This window comes from Strix uralensis, chromosome 1 (genome assembly GCF_047716275.1).
Source record: "Strix uralensis isolate ZFMK-TIS-50842 chromosome 1, bStrUra1, whole genome shotgun sequence".
In the NCBI taxonomy this organism is placed as follows: Eukaryota; Metazoa; Chordata; class Aves; order Strigiformes; family Strigidae; genus Strix; species Strix uralensis.
In genome coordinates, this window is record NC_133972.1 from 113,403,303 (window position 1) to 113,424,472 (window position 21,170).

The 21,170-nt window shown below is 35.1% G+C and overlaps 1 protein-coding gene across 2 annotated transcripts in view; it reads right to left on the minus strand.

Annotated features, from left to right (window-relative positions):
- CCDC102B (coiled-coil domain containing 102B) overlaps positions 1-21,170 on the minus strand; it is a 190,287-nt gene that overhangs the window by 50,864 nt on the left and 118,253 nt on the right. The window contains exon 6 of one of the 2 annotated variants that reach the window (XM_074877455.1): positions 7,893-8,209. The exons of the other annotated variant lie outside the window; for it this stretch is intronic. Coding sequence (XP_074733556.1) covers positions 8,165-8,209 — 45 coding nt within the window. The 3' untranslated portion in view covers positions 7,893-8,164. Of the gene's footprint in view, positions 1-7,892; positions 8,210-21,170 lie in introns of those variants that run through there. 2 annotated transcript variants of the gene reach the window in all.

The window sequence follows — 21,170 nt, forward strand, 5'->3', positions numbered from 1 at the left end:
GCTCACAGGTGCGTTTCATGTACTCTGACCCTGAGCTCAAGGAAGAAAAATATTTTAGTACACACGTAAAAATATATAAATGGTTGGCTATTAAAAAACAGACTAGTTGGCAGAACAGTGCCCTAATGAGAAAATGGGAATAAAAGTGTTTCTGGATGATTTATTATCAGCATCCTTTCTAAAACGAGATAAAATGCCTGGAGAGATACACAGTCTATTCCCTGACCTTGCTGAGATATGTCATATGAACAGCAGAACCACAAAGCACATTCTTGAAGGATACAAATAACATATTTATGATTTACTTGACTGCATTTACCAGAAACATGGTTAGCTAGTGTTATTGTCCTATCCTGTGAATGAAAGTACTTGGGAAAGTTAGTAAGACCATAAGGCACCGAGAATTATTGATATATGTAAACCATAGCAGAGTTAGTATTACAAAAAAACCTTCTACATTAAGTCAGTGAAAAGTAAATCTAAACTTTGAACACATTTATTTAATCAAGTAGAATTATAGCAAAGAAAGAACACAGAAAATTTATCCATACAGAAAAACTGAGCCACAATGTAATTCTCAAATATCATGTAGCCCATCCTTCCTAGACTCATTGTAAATGTGGTATCACAATACAGTAATGTTATTGAATTTTGGTTTGTACATGTATTAGCAATTTAACTACAACTAGAATGTATGTTTTAGTGCAAGGTTGGGATTCTTTCTTATAGCTAAGTTACAACTAGTTACAGATAAATACAACTTAAACTGAAATGAGCCACTCAAGATTTTTGTGTTCTTGATACTAAATATAGCCAGATTAGATTGTGTCAAGATGTTGAAATTAATATATTAACATAAATTAAGCATAAGACACATTGCTAAAAGCATCATCTCTGAGTGCCCAGAAAACTGTATACATAAGAATTTAACTATTGTGCAGTAATACTCTAACCACCAAGGATTAGAACTATAGCAAGACTGGCACAGAATAAAATTTTATTAGGGGTTATTTGTTTTGATTTTGGTTGTTTGTTTTTTTTTTTCAGGAGGCATTTCTAAATTATTTTTCTACTTTACATTTAAATGTTAAAGTTCTTTACATAACACATTAAAGTTCAAAAATCAGCACCTTTCTTTATGCTTATTGCTACTTCTCCAAAGCAATACCAAAGCATCTTCATTCTAAGAGTACAGTATCAGTGCATATTGTTACCACCAGCTGACTATGAGGACAAGGGTACAGTACAGTACAGACATTCCAGATACAGATTCTCATTCCCAGCATGTCTAAACTAGTACAGAGTAAAACATGTAGATATTTTTGTTGGAATTTAACTCCCAGATGATTGAGCTGGAGCTTACAAAAATCAGCAACAACCTTTGACTTGACATAGCTTAGTTTTATTCATTTGTTTTATGCACTGGCACAGTTATTCAAATACTGATATCTGAATGGAGTATTGTGGTAACCTGTGCTTGAGAAGACAGTAGTTTTCCTTTTACATTATCTAATTTCTAACAAAGTCAAAATTTCAAGTAACAATTCCCATGATATCAAAAGATATCTGATAACTTATTGTCTTAAAACAAAAACAACAAAAAACCCCAATCCCACCAAGAGAATAAGAGGTTACTATCTACTTGCTGCCAGAAAAACCATCTGTATGGAAGTAGAGGAACAAGTAAGCTACCACGCAAACCAGAAAGACGCATTAACAATCTTTCTTCTCACCTGGAATGAAAGTTTGCATTTGGAAAAAATAGAAAAAAACAAAAAAGAAATAGAGGGAAAGAGCAGGGAGAGGGTGAGAGAGAAGAAAAGAGGCTGAGAAAGCAGTTAGCTGCGATTTTTTTCCTCCACAAGATCACAAATAAGAAATTCAGATTTGGAATGTCCTCCAACAATAAAATGTACAGATGTTCTAAGACAAACTTCATGCTAAATATTTTAGAACGTAGCAGGCTTAATTTTTACAGCATTGACTTCAGGAAAGTTATTTTATCTAAACCACTTCATATAAACTGCAATTATCACAACCTCAGTGATTTTTAAGTCCTTCAGCAATATTTATAACCTGAAGTGCTAAAATTACAAATTAATTTAAATCCCAACTGTTCTAGATGTTACAGAAGTGTATAATGAGGAGTATTTCATAGGCTAAAAAGACAAGAAATTAAAATGAAGAGACAGAGGATTCAGAAAGGGAAAAAACAGGCCCAGAGAAGAAGTGATTGATCAAGATCTACTGCAGGGTCACTGACAGAGAACAGTGTGTCCCAAATCCTAGTCTAATCAGCCAGCTGGTAACCCGGAGCAGTAACATTCATGCCACTGAAGGGAAGTGGTGCTTTTTTTATATAATGGATATATCTTATCCAGTAGACATACATAATCACACACAACGAGAAATTGAACTAATGTTATATTGAGTAACACTCTTTTCATGTATAAACCCATTTCTTTTTCTTTTTAATGTCACTGTGCTTTAGCTGAATGTTTCCAAGTCATTTAGTTCAAAAGAAACCAGGAGCTGCCTTTGCCTAAAGGTTGCAGCAGCTCTAAAGGAGTATTCAGTTTTATGTAGATTTTATGAGCACAGACACTCTTCAGTACCATCCCCAATAAAAAAAAAAAAAAAGTCACCTTTTTGCTATCAAAAAACAAATTTGTCACAGGTATGTTGATTTACATCTTTACTGGGAAGCTGAAATCTCTTTTTCTAGGTAACACTACAAAGTGAAACCAATCTTGAAACACTAGCAGAGACTAAATAAGAGGAGGAGGAAATGACCACAGCCAAGATCCTGGCTGTCTAAAGGCTAAACTGTGAACACCTTATGTCAATAAAAATTTACTTCAATCAAAAGTGAAATGTAAAATTCCTCCAAATGAAAACAGTAGATGAAAACTTAAGACTTTAAACTTAAACTAGTTAAGGGTAACATGCAAGAGTATAGCAAAATTTGCATATCAACATTGTCTCTTACAATCTCATTCCTTGAACAGAAGCTATTATTCTACTAAATCTAGTAGGCATTAAAAGTCATCTTTTTGCAAATATTCTTTAATTTGTTTTGAATATAAATCACAAAAAAATTTTAAAATGTCAGCCAAATTTGGAAAGATCTCTGAAGTAACCTACACTTCTCAAACAATTTTAATTCCTATCAAAAATGAATTATCACTCATACTCCTAATCTAAATCATATCTGTGTTTCTTAGATACTGTATATCAGTTTCATGGTATTAAGTAATAGGTGAAATCTATTATCCAAAGATAAAAAAATACATATGTTGTCATAAAATGGTCTTCAGAAGTTTTGAAGATTCTCCTCCTGAAATGCATGATGGTAGTTCATTTGGCTGCCCTTAAGACTCAGAGAAGCAGATTCAACGATATTCTCTTCTAATGAAGAACACTTTCATATTTATTTAAGCATCCTGATTCTCTCTTGACTTACTATCATCTCGCTATTAACTCAATTTAAGAGACTTAGCAGCTTTTATCAGACTGCATGACAATAGGTCATTTTCAACAGAAAAACTGTGGGAAATATCGTGGGCTGGTTGGCAGTGTAGGAATATACTTAAGAATTGGAAATCATTGAGTGTATAGGAAGCTGCAGACAAGTGTTAAACACGGCGCTTAACTAATAATTCTATCTATGAGCTTAATGCAACATCACTAATATCCTACAAATCATATGAAAAAAATTATTAAAAAATAACTCTTCATGTTAAAAAGATAATTAATTCTGCTGGAATGGTATATTTTGAAGCTGTTTACGAAGACTAAGACAGTCATAGCCATAAAAATCTCTATGTCTCTTAACAGCTACATAATGTTTTGTGACAATTAATCCCAAACATTTATTTATTGGGACTTCATAATTCTATCTTATGTAACTTAACATCAGCAGGAATATTTATTTTCTGATTCTGACTGTTCTATTGAAACTCAGTAACATTACACAAAAAATTTCATCTTGGGTGTTGAATCAGTATTGAAGAAAAAAAATTCCTCAGGAGTTTGAAAAAGCAGTCTGCAATATTTATTTTTTCAGTACTTAAATAAAAAGCCAGCACATTACAATGTGTAATTTTAGAACAAGAGGGAATAGCTTTAAACTGCAACAGGGGAGGTTCAGACTGGGTATTAGGAGAAAATTTTTCACAGAAAGAGTGGTCAGACAGTGGAATAGGCTGCCCAGGGAGGTGGTGGAGTCACCATCCATGGATGTGTTTAAGGGTCGTTTAGATGAGATGCTGGGGGATATGGTGTAGGGGAGAATTTTGTAGAGTAGGGCTGATGGTTGGACTTGATGATCCCGAGGGTCTTTTCTAACCTGAATGATTCTGTGATTCTGTAATATTTAAATGTATTCCTTTTCTTGAAATGGCAAACTTCTCTTCACATTTTGAATGTAAGACCATTATTAGACTACACAGTGAGTCATTTCTTTATGAATATTAATCAGGAAAGAAAAGAACTATAAAGAAATAAGCTCCTTTTTTAATGTAGATGTACCTAGGGTATTTCACCTATGTGTATTTGCTTAGGTAAAAATACTATTGTACTATTGCACATCTTTCTTCAATATTGTTCCATAATTAAATATAGCCCTGCAAAATAAATAAACAGTAATATACAGATAAATTGTTTGGAAAAGGATGTTTTTACTTTCAGGATAACCATGGATACAGAAAACAGCTGGTCATTAAAAGCTCATGGAACAGAACAGCTCCATCAGTAGCCCAAATTTTTACTGCAACCCTGCATTTTCAAACACAATCCCATCTGCTGACACGGATAGAGAGGTCTCCTATGTGGTTTGGAGCTTTTCCAATACCTGCAGATTCTGTCAGAAGTACCCTCAGACCCCACAAATATGTCAGCCAATTTTAGTATATGAATTAACGCTTTCTTGGTTTATCAAATCCATAAGCCTTCAACTGTCCCAAGAAGGATAAAACAACAAGAATACTGCATTTAAGAGATTACCTGTTTTCTTGTGGTAACCAGTTTCTTTAACATGCCCGGCAGCATTGACATTGAAAGTTTCACATAGCCAACTGCTCTGCTGTTTCTTAAAGTAGGGGCAAATAACTAAAAGGATATTTAAAAACATAATAAATGTTAAATCTTTTTGATTTAACACATTGCTAATTGTCTCCTTAACAAAAGAGCTTTCATTCAGAAATCTTAATCCTTAGGAAGTCTACAACATTCAGACTTTGCTAAAGTTGCAAAGTACATAAACATGTTGTTAAAAAGAAAAGAGCAGCTGTTAATTTTATTGTGTTACAAATAATACTTGTACTGCCATCACACAATACTATTTCCCTGACCTTTCATTGCTTACTGTTCTTAATATCCATCTCTGTCAAAAACATTCTATCATGTTCATTAAGATGATCTGGCATTATAAGGTGAACACTTGGACTTCTTAGAGATCATCCACAGAAAAAAAGAGAAAAAAATGTGTTACTTAAGAATAAGGCAGCTGACCATTGCACTGAATACAATAGACTGAAATTAATCCTGAGTGTGATAATATAAAGGACAACAAATTCTGGAGTATATTGGAAGGTGTATCCAATGTTATTCAATGTGGCCAAACCATGTTTATGCAATGAAAGTATGCTACAATAAACTCAAAATAGCGACTGGGTGTACTTCTGTGACAATGCAGGAGAGGCTGCTCAGTCCTGGGGTCAACTATAACCTGTAAGAGGAACAGGTTTGTCTGGACCAATGTTTATTCTTGCATGAAGCTAAGTCAACTTTCCTGGAGAGGTTTTTTGAAGCGTATTACATTTCTTTATAGGGATATTTTTCCAGAACATTTTAATTCTAATTAACTTCCTGGAAAACCAGATGCTCCTATTACCATACAGAAGCATAGCTTAGTATTGTCTATTATTATATTAATCTATCTAAGAATCAGCACTCCTCATTCAGCCTAAGACCTCTTTGAGGTTGTACTCATGTTGAGAAGTAAACCAATCATTAACTAGGTTATTACAAGGGGATATACTTTCAAGAGTCAGGTTTTTCTATTATCATTTTCCACATAACTTCCTTTCAATTCATCTTTTCATTGTCATGCAATGTATCTTTGATACCAGTTATGTATTATCTATGCCAAATATCTTTATTTTCTTCAGAAACAATTAGAAAGAGCATCTATAGGCACAATATGTATATGCACAGCCCAATTATCTGTCCCTCATGAAGTTCCTTCCCCAGGAACATGATTTTTTTTCTTTCAGCAACACCACTGTTTCCCTGTAATTTGTCTTAACATTGTTACATCTGACCCTAAAACCAGCATTTTAGATTTGAAACACAGATGCAGAACAGAAAAATTTTTAAAAAAATATTTTCACTACAAGTATTGTTGTGAACTGCAAAGCAAATCAATGCCTAGTGTACCTTCATTTAATCTACCAATTTTAACATCACCATTGAGACCCAACTTTTAGTGCCATCTTTATACTTTTCAAATGCCTAAACTGAATTTACAGATTTTTTTCTTTTTTCTGTTTATCTACGCACTGTTGTAGCTTTTGAATCTAATTTAGCAAAACATCAAGCTACAAATAGACTGATTTTCAAATATCCTAAGCACATTTTTACTTTGATGTTAGTTATAGTGCAAAGTAACATCCAAGAATATTTGAAGCTGTTCTTCACACATGTACATTTGACTTTTTAAAATGTTCAACTTCAAAGAGTAGTATTCTGCTTGTCAGAATTTATTGCATGTATTATTGTACTGTGCATATTCTAGGCTATACACAGAAATCCCCATTGTCTTAGCTACCTTGAAATTTTTCCATTGAAATGTTACATGACACTTTATGAACAATGGGATGTTGCATACAACTTTCCTTCTAATCACAGACAAGGACATTTCTTTATCTTAATGTATTTCTCCAGTTTGTGTCACAAGACTGGAAATGCAATATAGTACCAAAATGGTTTAGAAATAGGCTACATATAACTTTCATTCCAGAACTGTAATTTAAGCCCTAGGAAACCTCTTCAATGAAAAATGATAATGGATGAAAATGTTTTTTTCTGGTTTTGGTAAATAACTGATGTACAACCAGCATTTTTGTAAAGGCTTCATCAAAAATTTCTATCTGAGCTTGAGCTGATTTCAGTGCTCCATGGCTTTGTGTACTGTCAGAAAATTGTTGATGGACTGAGGTATGTATTCTTATTGTCAGGAGCAAAAATCAGTCTCAAAGGGAGAAGTGAATATAATGTGGCAATTAAGTTTCTAAAAGGCATAACTTGGGGGGTCAAAATCTTGCATTTATATTTCTGAAAATAATTCTGAGTATGTGTATGCATACCCATAATGGTAAGAATTAATAATTTAACATAAAGGAAAAGCTTTCAATAAAAGGATTGAAATTATGACTCAGAGTTCTGATAGAGGACCTTCTTCGTTATCAGTATCAAGCTACTTGTGAAATATTCTGATTCTTTTCTAGACAGAGGCAGTAGATGAATACAATGACTGGCATCCTGAATTATTTCTTATTGGTTAACAATATGTCATTTTGTCCAAGATAATTCAAGAGCATTTCATAACTTCTCATGTTACATGAAGTGTCATAAAATACAGTTTTTGAAAACATATTGAAACATATTGAAATATATTACAAATGGAAACAAAAATGTTTGATATGCCTAAATAAAAAAAAAGCTTAGTTCTCCAAACTGACGTGAAATGATATGTTTTAAATTAGTTTTTAAAAAATTGATTTTTCTGAAATGGTACTCAGTCACAGATTAGTATGTTCTCATTAATCAGATTATATGTGTTACTCAGCATTACATGAGAAAAATTTACATCACAGAAAATATGATTCAGCCACGAACAATGTCCCATATTGGAAAAGTGACTTAAAATATGATTTTAAGTGGAAAGAAAACTTATGTTTCTGTTCAGCTTTCATTCTAATAGTTGCTAAAAAGAAATAATTTGTATACAATAAACATATTTAAAACAAAAAACATGTAAAAAAAATAAATGCCATTGAATAAACTGTTCTCCAGAACTTGTGTTCTTGTATCCTTATGACTCCATATAAAAATAGCACATTTTCAGTTACTATGATTGTATTGCACGTCTCACTGTTATCAGTCACAGTAGAAACTGCTGTTCTACAGATCCTGTTACTTGATTACCCTGGAAAAAAGAATAAAATATGATACCATCAGTTGTCAGGTCAATGCCATTGGTATAGTAGATAAGATTTCCTCCCAGATATTAGGACAGTTATTTCTAACTTTACAATGCTATTTTGTGTATTGCTTTTTGATCAAAACCTGAATGAAATCATTTCAGTGACATAACTCCTCTTTTATTCACTAGATGATTTCCTAGTTTTGAAAGACAGGAACTGAAAGCAGTAGGCCACTCTGAAAAAAGAATTAAGAAGATTAAACTCTTGTCTTTGGGACTTATGCACACGATCCCTTAAGAAGATAAATTTTCAAAATCTTCCTGATCTTGGGTTGCTCATTGGTTTTTGGGTTGTTTTTTGTTTGTTTGTTTGTTGTGTTTGGGGTTTTTTTAACAATTTGGGTTTAAAATAATTTATTACAGTTGGCAGAATCTCACACTGTTGAAGAAATCCAGAGTACTTTTTTTCAGGAAAAGTCAGACCATTTGAACAATAGTGAGCTTTTAGAAGTTGTCATACCAACTTTTTACAACAGTAGTTGACTTCTGCCACTAGTACCAGCTTTCATGACAATATTCAGTTTAATAAATCCTGTCAGATTTGTTGTTGCATGGTAGGAATTAAAGAACTGAATAAAGGTATCCTTTCTATAATGGGATATGGTGAAAAAGCCAAACATATAGTTTATACACTGTAGACAAATCCATCAAACATAAAATGCATGTATGAATCTTGTGAAAACTAACACAGTGTTAGGTCATCAGTTGAAAGTGCATCCACTCCTCGTGAGGTCTGTTTCTTTTGCTGCAAGTGTTGCATGTATTTCTTCCTGCTTAGATAAGACATTTAAGCCTATTGTGCACAGTCAGAATGAGATAAAATAGGCTTTTTTCCTGTAGTTTTAAAAAAAGAAATAATGCCCAGTGGAGACCTGGGGAATGTTATTTAAACTGTTTATGAAATAGTACTTGGTTACCAAGCTGTGGGATATAAATTCAGCAGAACTAAACAGAGCACTCAAAAATGAATGGGAAAAGAGTCTGGCAGTTCTGCTTAATGTACATTATTTCAGTATAAGGAGTGCTACCTCTTGAGTCAATTTGGAAGACGAAGAAAGAATACCATTTCCATGTTGTTGATTTTTGAAATTATTCTGCCTACAAGTAGAAGGCACACAGAATTCATTCAATTTTTCAGTAGATGTAGCAGTTTTATCTGGCTTCATTCCCAAGTAAAGAGCAGACTCACTTTTATGTTTTGACTAAACATGAATAGGTCCCTAGAAACTGAATGCAAAAGAAAAAAATGCTGAGTATGTAATAATTATATGGGTCATTTCTGCACACAAGTATTAATAACTTTTTCTTGTCATATTGCTCGTGCATATCCTAGAGCTAATCTATAACTCGCAGTTTTCACGAGGGAACTAAATCTTGAAAATAAAGTTCATTGTCAGAGCTTGACAGAAATAGGAGTGATAGGCATCCTAATAACTCTATGGAGAAAGCAATTTTCTACAAGAGACTGAAGAAAACTGATGATGTTCACTGATAATAATAAAGTAATACTTCTTGTTCTCAAGAATCAAAACCAGTAAGCAGGCAGCTTCTGAATGGGAGAGAGAAAGGAAACTGTTGTGTTTTTCTGTATTTTTTTCAGAAAAGTAAAAATTATGTGTTTAAAAGGAAAACAAATTTAAAAAGCATGGGCAACCTAGACTCAAAAGCAAATAAAAGTTTTTGTAAAAACCATTCAAAACAGTGTTTGGGATATCAGCAGTTGACATGGTATGGTGTTCAGCAGGCTCAAACTGGAGGGAGCACAAAACAAACTCGGTCTAACCACTTTGATGCCCTCCCATTTCTTGTCTAGATGTAATGGACAAGTTTTTAGTTTAAAAGATGACATATGCTCTTGTCTTCGTTTCTCAAATTACCTCCCAACAATTAGCAGCATGATTCATCTGCTTATCCAAGTTGGCATGAATGTTACTGGCAATAACTAATGATGCTAGTGGCAATGGCTAGCATTGTCTAGCTAGACGTCAATCATTCCCTTCTCTTACTGAGTTTTCAGCATATAAGAGAGTTCCTCCTACACAGAATGCACATAGGGAGTTTTGCGGTATACAAAATATACCAAATAGCTAATTTCATCCAAAGCACGCCTGCATCATTTCCTATAAGTTCTATTCACACTGGAATAACATCATTATCTTATCTGGGAGGATCTAACCATCATTACAGAAAGTTTATTATGAAAAAAAGCCACAAAAATGAGCCATGTTATCATAGTCCCTAAGAAATAATAAAACATGTCCCAGCCAGATGGTTTAGTCACAGTAAGGGAGTAAAGAGAATAAATCTCTTTAAAAGTGGAGTAATTAAGAAAGCTAAAGATATGTAACTATTTTTCCTAATCATGACCTCTGGAATCCCTGAAGTTATGCTGTGAATTTCTGAGCAGTTTCAGATAAATGGGTTCAATAGGTATAGTACATATAACTTAATTCCTTACTACAGTGAATCCTCAACTGCAAGGATGGGAATGTAGTCACTCTCAATATTTCCATGAGACCATATGTATTTACATACATACAAATTTACATTCATTGCATCAACTAAATGTAGAAGTTAAACCTGGGGACTTTTGGTGGGGTACCTACTTCACAATTTGTAATGATAGATGATGTTAAGAGGGTAAGAATTAAAAAAAAATATATATATATAAACACACTGACTCTGGAAAAGCTGATAAGTACTCTGATGTGATGGACTCCACTTGAAATATTTACTGGAACTCTAAGCCTTCAAATACAAAAATCTTAGATCTCTGTATACCTTCATGAGAGCACAGAAAGATAGAACACAGGGGTCTCACTGTTGCTGAGTTTAATTTAAAACCAAGGTTATGTTTACAGTCAAATAGTGAAGACTAAGTAGTAAACACCTCAAAACAGTATCTTTAGCCTAATATCTGGTAAAAATCTGCATTTTAAGTGAAAATTCTTTTTTGATACCTATGACAGAGATTAGAGGAGGAGGAGTGGGAATTCTTCAAAGACTCTGAAAAGGATGTTTCTAAGATAACATTAATTACTATGAGATCAAGGCTCTCACTAAGTCTAGAATTTGTTCCAGTAAGACTTGCAATCATAACTACTTTTGCAAGTACTTTGTTAGTCTATGCTTGTGTAAGTTTTTCTACACAGAGATATTAATTTCCTGTACTTCCATTTCTTTACGTGATTTATTCTGGATATTGCTTTGCCATCATATTTTACAGCAGAATTTTCTTGTTTCGCATCTGTTGTTCCCAACCACAGTTATGAAAGGAGTGAAGCAAGCCAATAGTAATACATTTTGGAAAATAATACTACTTTGTTAATAAGAATAATTTTGGACTTTTTTTCTTTTGTTTTGTGGTTTTTGGGTTTTGGTTTGTTTGTTTGGTTTTTTTTCCCCATATGAAATAAATGTTACTTGACGGCATGGTGATTTAAGTTCCTCTACAAAGTACACCATTCTTAATTTGGTTGGGTTGCAGGACTAGAAGTGGTGGCTGTTACAGTGGTAATGCATTAGACATTATATAAATAGAAGTCCCAAACAGACTTTAATATATTAGAAGTCTAACAAACTGATTAGACTCTAAGATCCACAAGATCTGCACTGTGTTTGGTTCTGTGTAGACAGATTCTTAGCAATATATGAGCATGAGTACGCTGCATTGCTACGAATAAGAAACACTGGTTTAACTAGACAAAGATATCATCTATACAATACATACAACAGAAATACAAGTTCCTCAAATACGAATGTTGCTTAGCAATGTAGGGAATGAAAAATACTAAGCTGAACTGAAACTGTACATAACTGTAGCTATGTAGAATGTAATTACCCAATTTGGAAGGAGGCCAGAGAAACACAAGACAAATTCTGCCATCTGTTACAGTCACATAATCTCACTAAAATCAATGGACAGAGTTTGGCTCAACATCGGTTAAACCCTTTGAGTCATGGGACATAATCACTGCAAGTGGTCAGGACCTTGGATCTGCACCTCTTTTAAAAAAGGAGTAGACATTCAATAGATTACCTTTCAACAGCTGACTCTCATAGAAACTGTCCCAATCTTCTAAACAGTAAGAAAATTGTGTTGTCACACAAACGTGACCTGCCAGGCTGGAGGTGTAGGGGAGCAGAACCAGGTATCACATATGAAATAGGCTTTATTTTAGACTGCTAATAACTTCTTTCAGAGAATTAAAATTCTGAAATTCATCTTTTATTTCTCAGTTGCTTTTGTCCCATTGTTTGTAGCTAGCTGAAGTGGTACATCATAAAAATATCAGTGTATCTGAAAAGATCTGACCCAGGAGACATATGCAATTATCTCTTTTTTTAAAGGGTGTCAATTCGAAGCATGGAGAAGAGAGTCTCTTAGACATCATAACACCTCAGGGGCAGATCTAGAATGAGAATTCAAGGTTTCTGAGCCTCAATTCAGTGCTCTATCACCTCTTGCATACCAGTGTGACCTGAAACGTCTCTTAGACTTTTTAATGGCATTTATCTAAAATGTAATGAAAACGTTTGATTAATCTTACTTTTAATGTATCTCTAAAGATTCTTTTCCCTCTTAAACTTCTTGTCTTTCACTCTGTCAAGTGAATTCATACTCTTTTGAAGGACTCACAGTTCAACAAATGGAAGATAAATTTTAAATTCCAAGTAGATAAAAGTGGCCCTTCTCATGGTAAGGAGTTTTGCAAGGGGGATGGCCTTGCTTTTTCCATATAACAACTGTTTAGACCATGACAGCAAGCTTATTTTAAACCTTTATCCAACCAACCATAAAAACAAAATCTAAAACTGTACATATACAACAGTGCACTCTTATTACACACACCTGAATAAAGTTTATGTGTGAAATAGTGAAGGAACTTGATAAACTGAATACCGCAGTGAGCATATATTAAAATAGTCTACCTTATGGCAACTTTTGAACAGAAATAAATACATTGAGCCAGTTTTTTGTTAGTATTTGTCTTAAAATGTAAGGAGTGTAAAGTTGCAATGGCCTTCAAGTCAGTGAAAGATAAAAATATAAATCTGTAAGGATTTTGCTATTAGATCTTGGGAGGCTTACTCAGACAATATTGATCTAAACGTGAGGGGTATTATTTCTTGAGGTATGAAAGACATTATTACTTATTTTCAGGAAAAGCAGTTAAGAACAGAAACAGTGCCAATTCATTTTTTCACCCATAACAAGATCTGTCTCTAGCATACAAACAATTTATTTGTACTCTTCCAAGCACAGACATCTTCTTTTTTTTTCTTAATTTACAGGAACCGATATTGTTCCTTAGAGCTTTGTAGATGGCCAAATATTCAGCTAATAGAATTATTTATTAAAATCAAATGCTGTTAGTAATGCCTAAGACCACTCAATCATTTCTTTTGCTTGGATATAATCTTTTAAATTATTTCCCCTTTATTATGATCAAGTATGTGCAGAGAAGTTCCTGCTGAACTTGTTATTAAGACTCAAAGTCACCTGAAACCCTGCAGAAAAGAAATGGGAAAAAAGTCTGCAGGTTTATCTTCTCAGGTCTGCTGATCTGAGAACTTTGCTTCTCTTCAAATAAAAGCTAGCATGATACTGTACATTTAAATTCTCCTGAGAATTCATCAGCTTTCTCAGCTACATAAGTTCTGTGTTAGAGATCATTGAGATGTGGGGCCATTATCATGGCTGTTCTTTATCAGCATAAGTAACAACCTTATAAATCTGCTGGATTGAAACTATGCAACTGTTTTGGGACAATTATCACACATTTACATGATACACTCTATGTGCACTCTATGATCCTACTAAAAGGGAATAAGGAAAAAAGGAGAACTCTTTATTCCTTTCATAGACTTTCTCATTTAAAAGCTATAAAAAACTGCATTTGCTTCCAGTCATCAACCATAGAATTACTTGAATATAAATATTGCAGTATAGCAAGTATAATCTTATATTATAATTATATATATACACGGACTACTCCCACAGATACTGCCCATATGCTTCTTCCAGATATCTTTGCCATAACAAATAACCAACAAAACTTTCAAGTTCGGCTGATCAAAAAGTAACCGTTAATCTTTGTTAGTTGTACAATATTGCTAATATTGGTTCTTTCTTCCTACATTATTGTAATTTTTCTTTTACTGTCCAATAGTATTAAGATGGACATTCAAGGTACTTTCTCCAGCCCTCCTTCAGAAGCAGCACGTATTTTCACTCAGACAGTTCAAAGTATCCCTAAAGCAAGTTTTCTAAATCAGGAAAGTGTATTAACAAGCATGGTCTTATTATGATGTTTTCTAAATTATACAGTTTAACACCCATAAGATACAAAAAAAGATTTATAGATTAGGCCAATTATCACCAAAATGTTCATTTATCTGCCATCTGACAGTAAAATGGTTTTCTTAGTGGTTAATTTTCAGATATCTTCTTCCACTTGTACTTGATTTCGATCACAGATACAAATTTTGAAAGAGAAAGGCATCAAGCACTTCCGGATGCTTTTTTTTTGTCACTAAGTTGTTTTCCCCATTCATCAGTGAGCCCACATTTTCTCTGACTGGGAGCTGCTACAATCCCTTCTTGCTATCCTTTGCATTCCCTCCCAATTGTAGATCCTGATGTGCTTTTGCTTTCCTAATTTTATCTGAGTCCTATGATTCCTTCTTTGTAGACTTGGTCAATTTACATATCTTGAATGTTTTGTGTTTTAGTTCATCAAGAAGGCAATGTGATCCTCCATCAAATCTTGCAGCCTTTCTGAACGAGGAGATGGCTTGTTTCTGAGCACTCACTAAGTTTTCTCTAGAACTCAAACAATTTCCCCGGATATTCTTCCTGTTATGGTAGTTTCCCAGGAGATTTTTATCTTATAATTCCCTAAACAAGCTGAAATCCAGTTTCCTGAGTCTGAACAATTCTGTTCAGCTTGGAAGACTTCCTGCAAATCCTGAATTCAGTCAAATCATGGTAGCCACTGCCCAAGTTGCCCAAGCTGACCACATCTGTCACTGCTTGGGAACAGCAGGTGAAGTAGAACATTCTTCTTGTTTGTGGCAGAAGTCACAGCTTCTACTGTCAGAAGGTGCATGTCCTCTTCTTGCTCTTGTATTGCCTCATTTGCATACCTCCCAAAGGTGAGTCTGCAGCACCACCAGTCCTGATCCTGGTCCCAGTGCAAGAAAACAGGCTTAAGTTTGCAGTAGTGACAGAAGCAGTGGATGCATTTGCCAGGGCATGGGATCATACTGTTGCTCTCTCTCCCTGACCAGCACTTCTGAGTGATCCCCACCTGCTACACTGTTTTATTTCTGTTTGGACATCCTGATCAATGGATGACCTTAGTGGCAGCTATAAAGGATAGTGGGCATGAGTTCTCTCCATCACTCCACAAGACTTTTCACTCAGAATCATTTGTGCTTTCTGTAGGTATTTTTGGTTTGTTTTTGTTTTTGTTTTTCAACCTGTCACTTATCAGCCTGCTTCACTTATCCTCCTCGCACGCTACAGGCTGAAATTATTTGTATTTAGTGTCTTTCCCTTCTTTTTTATCTTTTGGAGCCATAATTTCTGGCAAACAAACTGTAATCAATACCAAAGTCTGAAAAACACGAGTCATGATCCTACCTAATAAGAGTTTCGTTATCTCATTTGGAATTAGAGGCTCCAAGGCTTTGCCTTGATGCACTTTATCAGTCTGAATGCACTCTGTCAGTTGTTTCTGTGTTGCTGTACACCATGCTGTTTTAAAACAAAACACTAATTACTGATATCATTTGTAGTTCAATTTTTTTTTTTTTTTTAAGTTTCATGCTCTGCTGATCATACCTCAAAACACATGTATTTCATTGATTTAACCTTCATCTGGGCTAACATGGTGGAAACAATTTCCATATACTTTTCATCTACAACCAGTATTGAAACACCTCAATTATCATGTGTTATTTTAGCTACATGTTTAGTTCTGATGCTAGCCTGCCATTCTCTTATTTTCAAGTTTCTCTTGATTTGTTGATGCAGGCCCTTTTTTTTTTTATTTCCATGGACCAAGCATTTGCCTAATTCTGTTTAATTTCACTGAAGATAGATCAAGTAAATGAAGAAGAGTTCCTGGAAAGGAACTAGCTTTGAGGCATTTCCTATTGCTTCTATTTACATTATCATAGAATCATTTGTGTGGAAAAGACCTATAAGATCATTGAGTCCACAAATCCTCTTTTATTACAGTTTTTCCCAGAAAAAAACCCTCACAAACTTTTTGCCCATTTTTTCATGAGTGGCATGAACATGGATAGTTAAAACAGTTATTCTTACAATTGTCTGCCCTTTGACAGTAGACTATACCAACATTGTTTAAAACAAATGTATATGCTATGATGTGAGATTATTTTATACATATCTTAGGTGGACCTTTTACATACCAGGATTTCTACACACCTATTTTAACCTATATTCTAGAATATACAGAGCAGACTTTCCTAGTGTTTGTGAACAAATGCATGAGACTCATATGGTTCTGGTAGTTCTTCAAAGTGGCACTCTAAAGAGATTTTAATAAACCCTATTAAACTGAATGAATAAAATTTGTATCACTAGCCTCTGAAAACTGCTATCATTTAAGAGAGGCATAGATCTGATAGAAATTAAAATGAACAGAGTATTTTAACAATACATTACAAAGGTATCAGTATAGAGTGAGATGAAGTGTGTAGGAGAGAAAAATTGAGTATCACAGTAAGGAGCAGAACTGAGATCAAAAGCAAGCAAATACAGGTAGGCAAGGAAACAGTCATGGTGTTGAAAATTTTTCTCTGCTTTTCAGTGAAATGTTAACAGACTTTTTTTTCTTGAAGTGTTCCATGTGATCAAATTGAAAAACATTAAGAAACATTTCTAATCTACAAAAAGACACAAATCAGTTTAATGATTACAGCTTGTAAGTACAGGAGCTGTGAGAGGTATTTGAAAAGAAATGGTTGAAAGTGAGAAAGGGGGTATGCTGTTATCCATCCTTCAACTAACTAGTGCAAAAAGCCATCCTGAATGAAAGACTCACGTGTAAATAATTCTCATGCAATCTACTCTCTTTTCTCAAAAGTTTTTTTACATGAAGAGAGTCCTGTCACTGCACATGCATTGCATATTGCTCAGATTAAAGTTTGCCTTCACAGAACCACAGAATCACAGAATTGTTGAGGTTGCACGGGACCTCTGGAGGTCATCTGGTCCAAACCTCCTGTTCAGCAGCTGGTTGTCCAAGACCATGTCTAGAAGGCATTTGAATGTCTCCAAGATTGGAGACTGCACAACCTGTGCCAGTACTTGGTCACCTACACAATGAAAAAGTGTTTCCTGATGTTCAGAGGAAACTTCCTGTGCTTCGATTTGTGCCTGTTGCCTCTTGTCTTGTCACTGGGCACCATTGAAAAGAGCCTCACTCTGTCCTCTTTGACCTCCCTTCAGGTATTTATATACATTCATGAGATCCCCCTGACCCTTCTCTTCTCCAGGTTAAACAGTCCCAGCTCTCTCAGGCCCTTCCTCAGAAGATGTTCCAGTACCTTAATCAACTTTGTGACTCTTCACTGAACTCTCTCCAGTATGTCCATGTTTCTCCCATACTGGGGAGCCCAGAACTGGACCCAGCAGTCCAGGTGTGGCCTCACCAGCGCTGAGTGGAGGGGAAGGATTACTTCCCTTAACCTGTTGACAACACTCCTCTTAATGCAGCCCAGGATATGATTACAATTCTTTGCTGCAAGCACACATCGATAGCTCATGTTCAGCTTGGTGTCTACCAGATCTCCAGGTCCTTTTCTGACAAGCTCCTTTCCAGCTGGTTGGCCCCCAGCATGTACTAGTGCCTGGGGTTGTTTCTCCCCAGGTGCAGGATTTTGCACTTCCCTTGTTGAACTGCATGAGGTTCCTGTCAACCCATTTCTCCAGCCTGTTGAGGTCCTTCTGGATGGCAACATGGCCCTTTATGTATGCCCAGTTTGCTTATGTTTTCCCTGACCTGATCCTTTTCCAGCAAGGGTACGTCTTCCTTCCCCCAGACATTCCCCCCAGTCTCTGAGGCCTGGGATTCCTGAAAGCTGATCTTGCTAGTAAAAACTGAGGTGAATAAGGCATTCAAGACCACAGCCTCTTCCATGTCCTGCCTCACTGGGGCCTCTGTCCCATTCAGTAGTGGACTCAAATTGTCCTTAGTTTTCTTTTTGTCACCTATGTACTTATAGAAACTCTTCTTGCTGCTTTTGACACCCCTGGCCACATTAAATTCCATTTGGGTATTGCTTTTCCTTACTGCATCTCTGCATGTTTGGGCAGTGTCTCTATTCCTCCCAAGTTACCTGTCCCTGCCTCCATTATCTGTAGGCTTCCTTTTTGCATTTGAGTTTTGCTAGGAGCTCCTTGTTTATCCATGCAGGCCTCCTGGCATTCTTACCTGACTTCCTGCTCAATGGGATGAACCCCTCTTGAGCTCAGAGGAGGATATCTTTGAATATTAACCAGCTGTCTTGGGCATCTCTTCCTTCCATGGACTGATCCCATGAGACTCTACCAAGAAGATCATTGAAGAGATCAAAGTCTACTCTCCTGAAATCCAGCACTGTGATCTTGCTTTGTGCCCTCCTCCCTCCTCTCAGGATCCTGAACTCTACCACTTTATGGTCAGTGCAGTCAAGGCTTCCTTTGACCTTCACATTCCCAATGAGTCCTCCTTACTTGTGAGGATGAGGTACAGCAGAGGCCCACCTCTCGTCACTGGCTCCTCTATTGCTTGGGTTGGGAAGTTGTCACAGATGATCCAGGAACCTCCTGGATTGCTTATGCCCTGCTGTGCTGTCCCTCCAGCAGATATCAGGGTGCTTGAAGTCCCCCATAAGGACCAGGACCTGTGAACATAAGGCTGCTTCTAGCTGTATCCACTTGTTCTTCTAGTATCCCTAAAACAAGATCTTAGCAGATATAATTTTCCATCCACAGATTTATTGCTTTTGTCCTGCTGCTTCTTAGTTTATAGAGTCCTACACACTCTCTCTGTGATATACTTCTTTCTCCTCTATTCCCTACCATTCCAACTGCCAGTTTTCAAGTTAAGTGTGAAAAGTCTCATTCTTCACTGAGATTAAACTCAGTAAAGATGATGCTTAAGCATACTTCCTATCTTTGAAAGACTTAAATCCATTCAGTTACTTCTGTGCCGCACAAATCTCACTGCATCCTTAACTGCAGATTATTGTCAGAAAATATGAGACAGGCTCAACATTATTCCTGACATTTGAATTCTTCACTTTTTTGTTAAATTGAAAACAAAATATATAACACAAAAAAATTTGGAACAATGTAAAAACAGTTCTAAAATGACTGTGTAAATACAATGTGCCCATTATTTACTTGTTAAAAAGAGAGACCACAAGACATTATAGAGAATAGAGACCAAATGAGAATTCATGCTAACAAAAGAAATTAATTAATGAAGCAGTACCTACAACACCCTAGCAGTGCTATAAAACATAAGTGTTCTGATTTTATTTATTGACAGAAACGTTTTCTGCAGCAAAATATTCTTAATTTCTAAACAGCTCCACATTATGTTGTTTTGGGGATAAAACATTCTGTTTGTTTATAAATACTGGTACTGCTTACACCTTGAGCAGCACGTATAGTGTAGTTACATAAGTGTGTTTTTATATAGCAAAATTATTTGATGTAAATCTTGAAAGGAGTATTTCTTTCTTGTCTCTCATGAGAAAAATATAGTTTTCCTAACTTATCATAAAGAAGTTCATCTGCAACCACATGATTAGAATCTAAACATTTATAACTATAGGAAAAAAGAAAACATACTCCATTGTACAGGAAGATATTGTAATAATGAGCTATTACCTTGTTGGAAACAAGGTAATATTACTGTTTGCAGCAATATCTAGAACTGTACATAAACATAATTTCACATACAAAACTTAAGTGCTACATATTGTTGCCATACATTGTAAAATTTATTTCACTTGAGAATAACAAATCCAAAGAAAAAATGAATGCCTTTATTCTTGAAATTGGAGACTTCACTATCAACTCACTGACAATAGTTTTTGGAATCACACTTACCCATTGATCACTTCAATGATTCATGTCCTAAACAGAACAGAAAACAACAAGAAAATCTGAGAGCTCCTCAGATTGCTGCATTAATATGCATAAATCAGATTGAGTATTAACTGATGTCAAATATCCCTTCAAAACCTGCTAAGTTAGGCTATGGTTATGTAAATGTACCCCTAAGAGAGCCAATGAAAATTAATATGGATCACATAGTAAAGTAAAAAGTAGCAGAGTCAGAAAGACTGAGAACTTTCCATCTTCCTATGAGTCAGGTAACACAAATAATCACATTGTGCATTTCATCCGCATACAAAAGATGATTTCCAAGCAATGAAAGAGCGAAGACAACTACTTCTGTGGTGTGTTAAAGACATATTGCCTGTAGCGTTAAGTAGTATTCTTTTGTGCAATGTGTATTAACAGTGATCATACTGTAGTTAAGTGCTATCTAAAGAAACTTACATTATCATTTAGCCTTCTCCCTTTATTCCTACCACCTCAGATTTAAACTGAAAACAGGATCTTCATACTTATGCTAAATCACTGATAAACTGCTGTGTTAGGGAAAAGAACATAAATATAAATGTGATACTTTCTCTAAAAATGCAAAGTATCTCTCTCTTCCTTTATAAAGAGTTTTTTTAAAAGCAATAAAGGAAAACATATTACTGCACTACCAGAGGCCTTTTTCCTTTGTTCTACTTATTACTCCAGAAAGACTCAGAGAGAAGACTTTTACTGACTATCAGGGAATTCAGTAAGTAAACAATATTA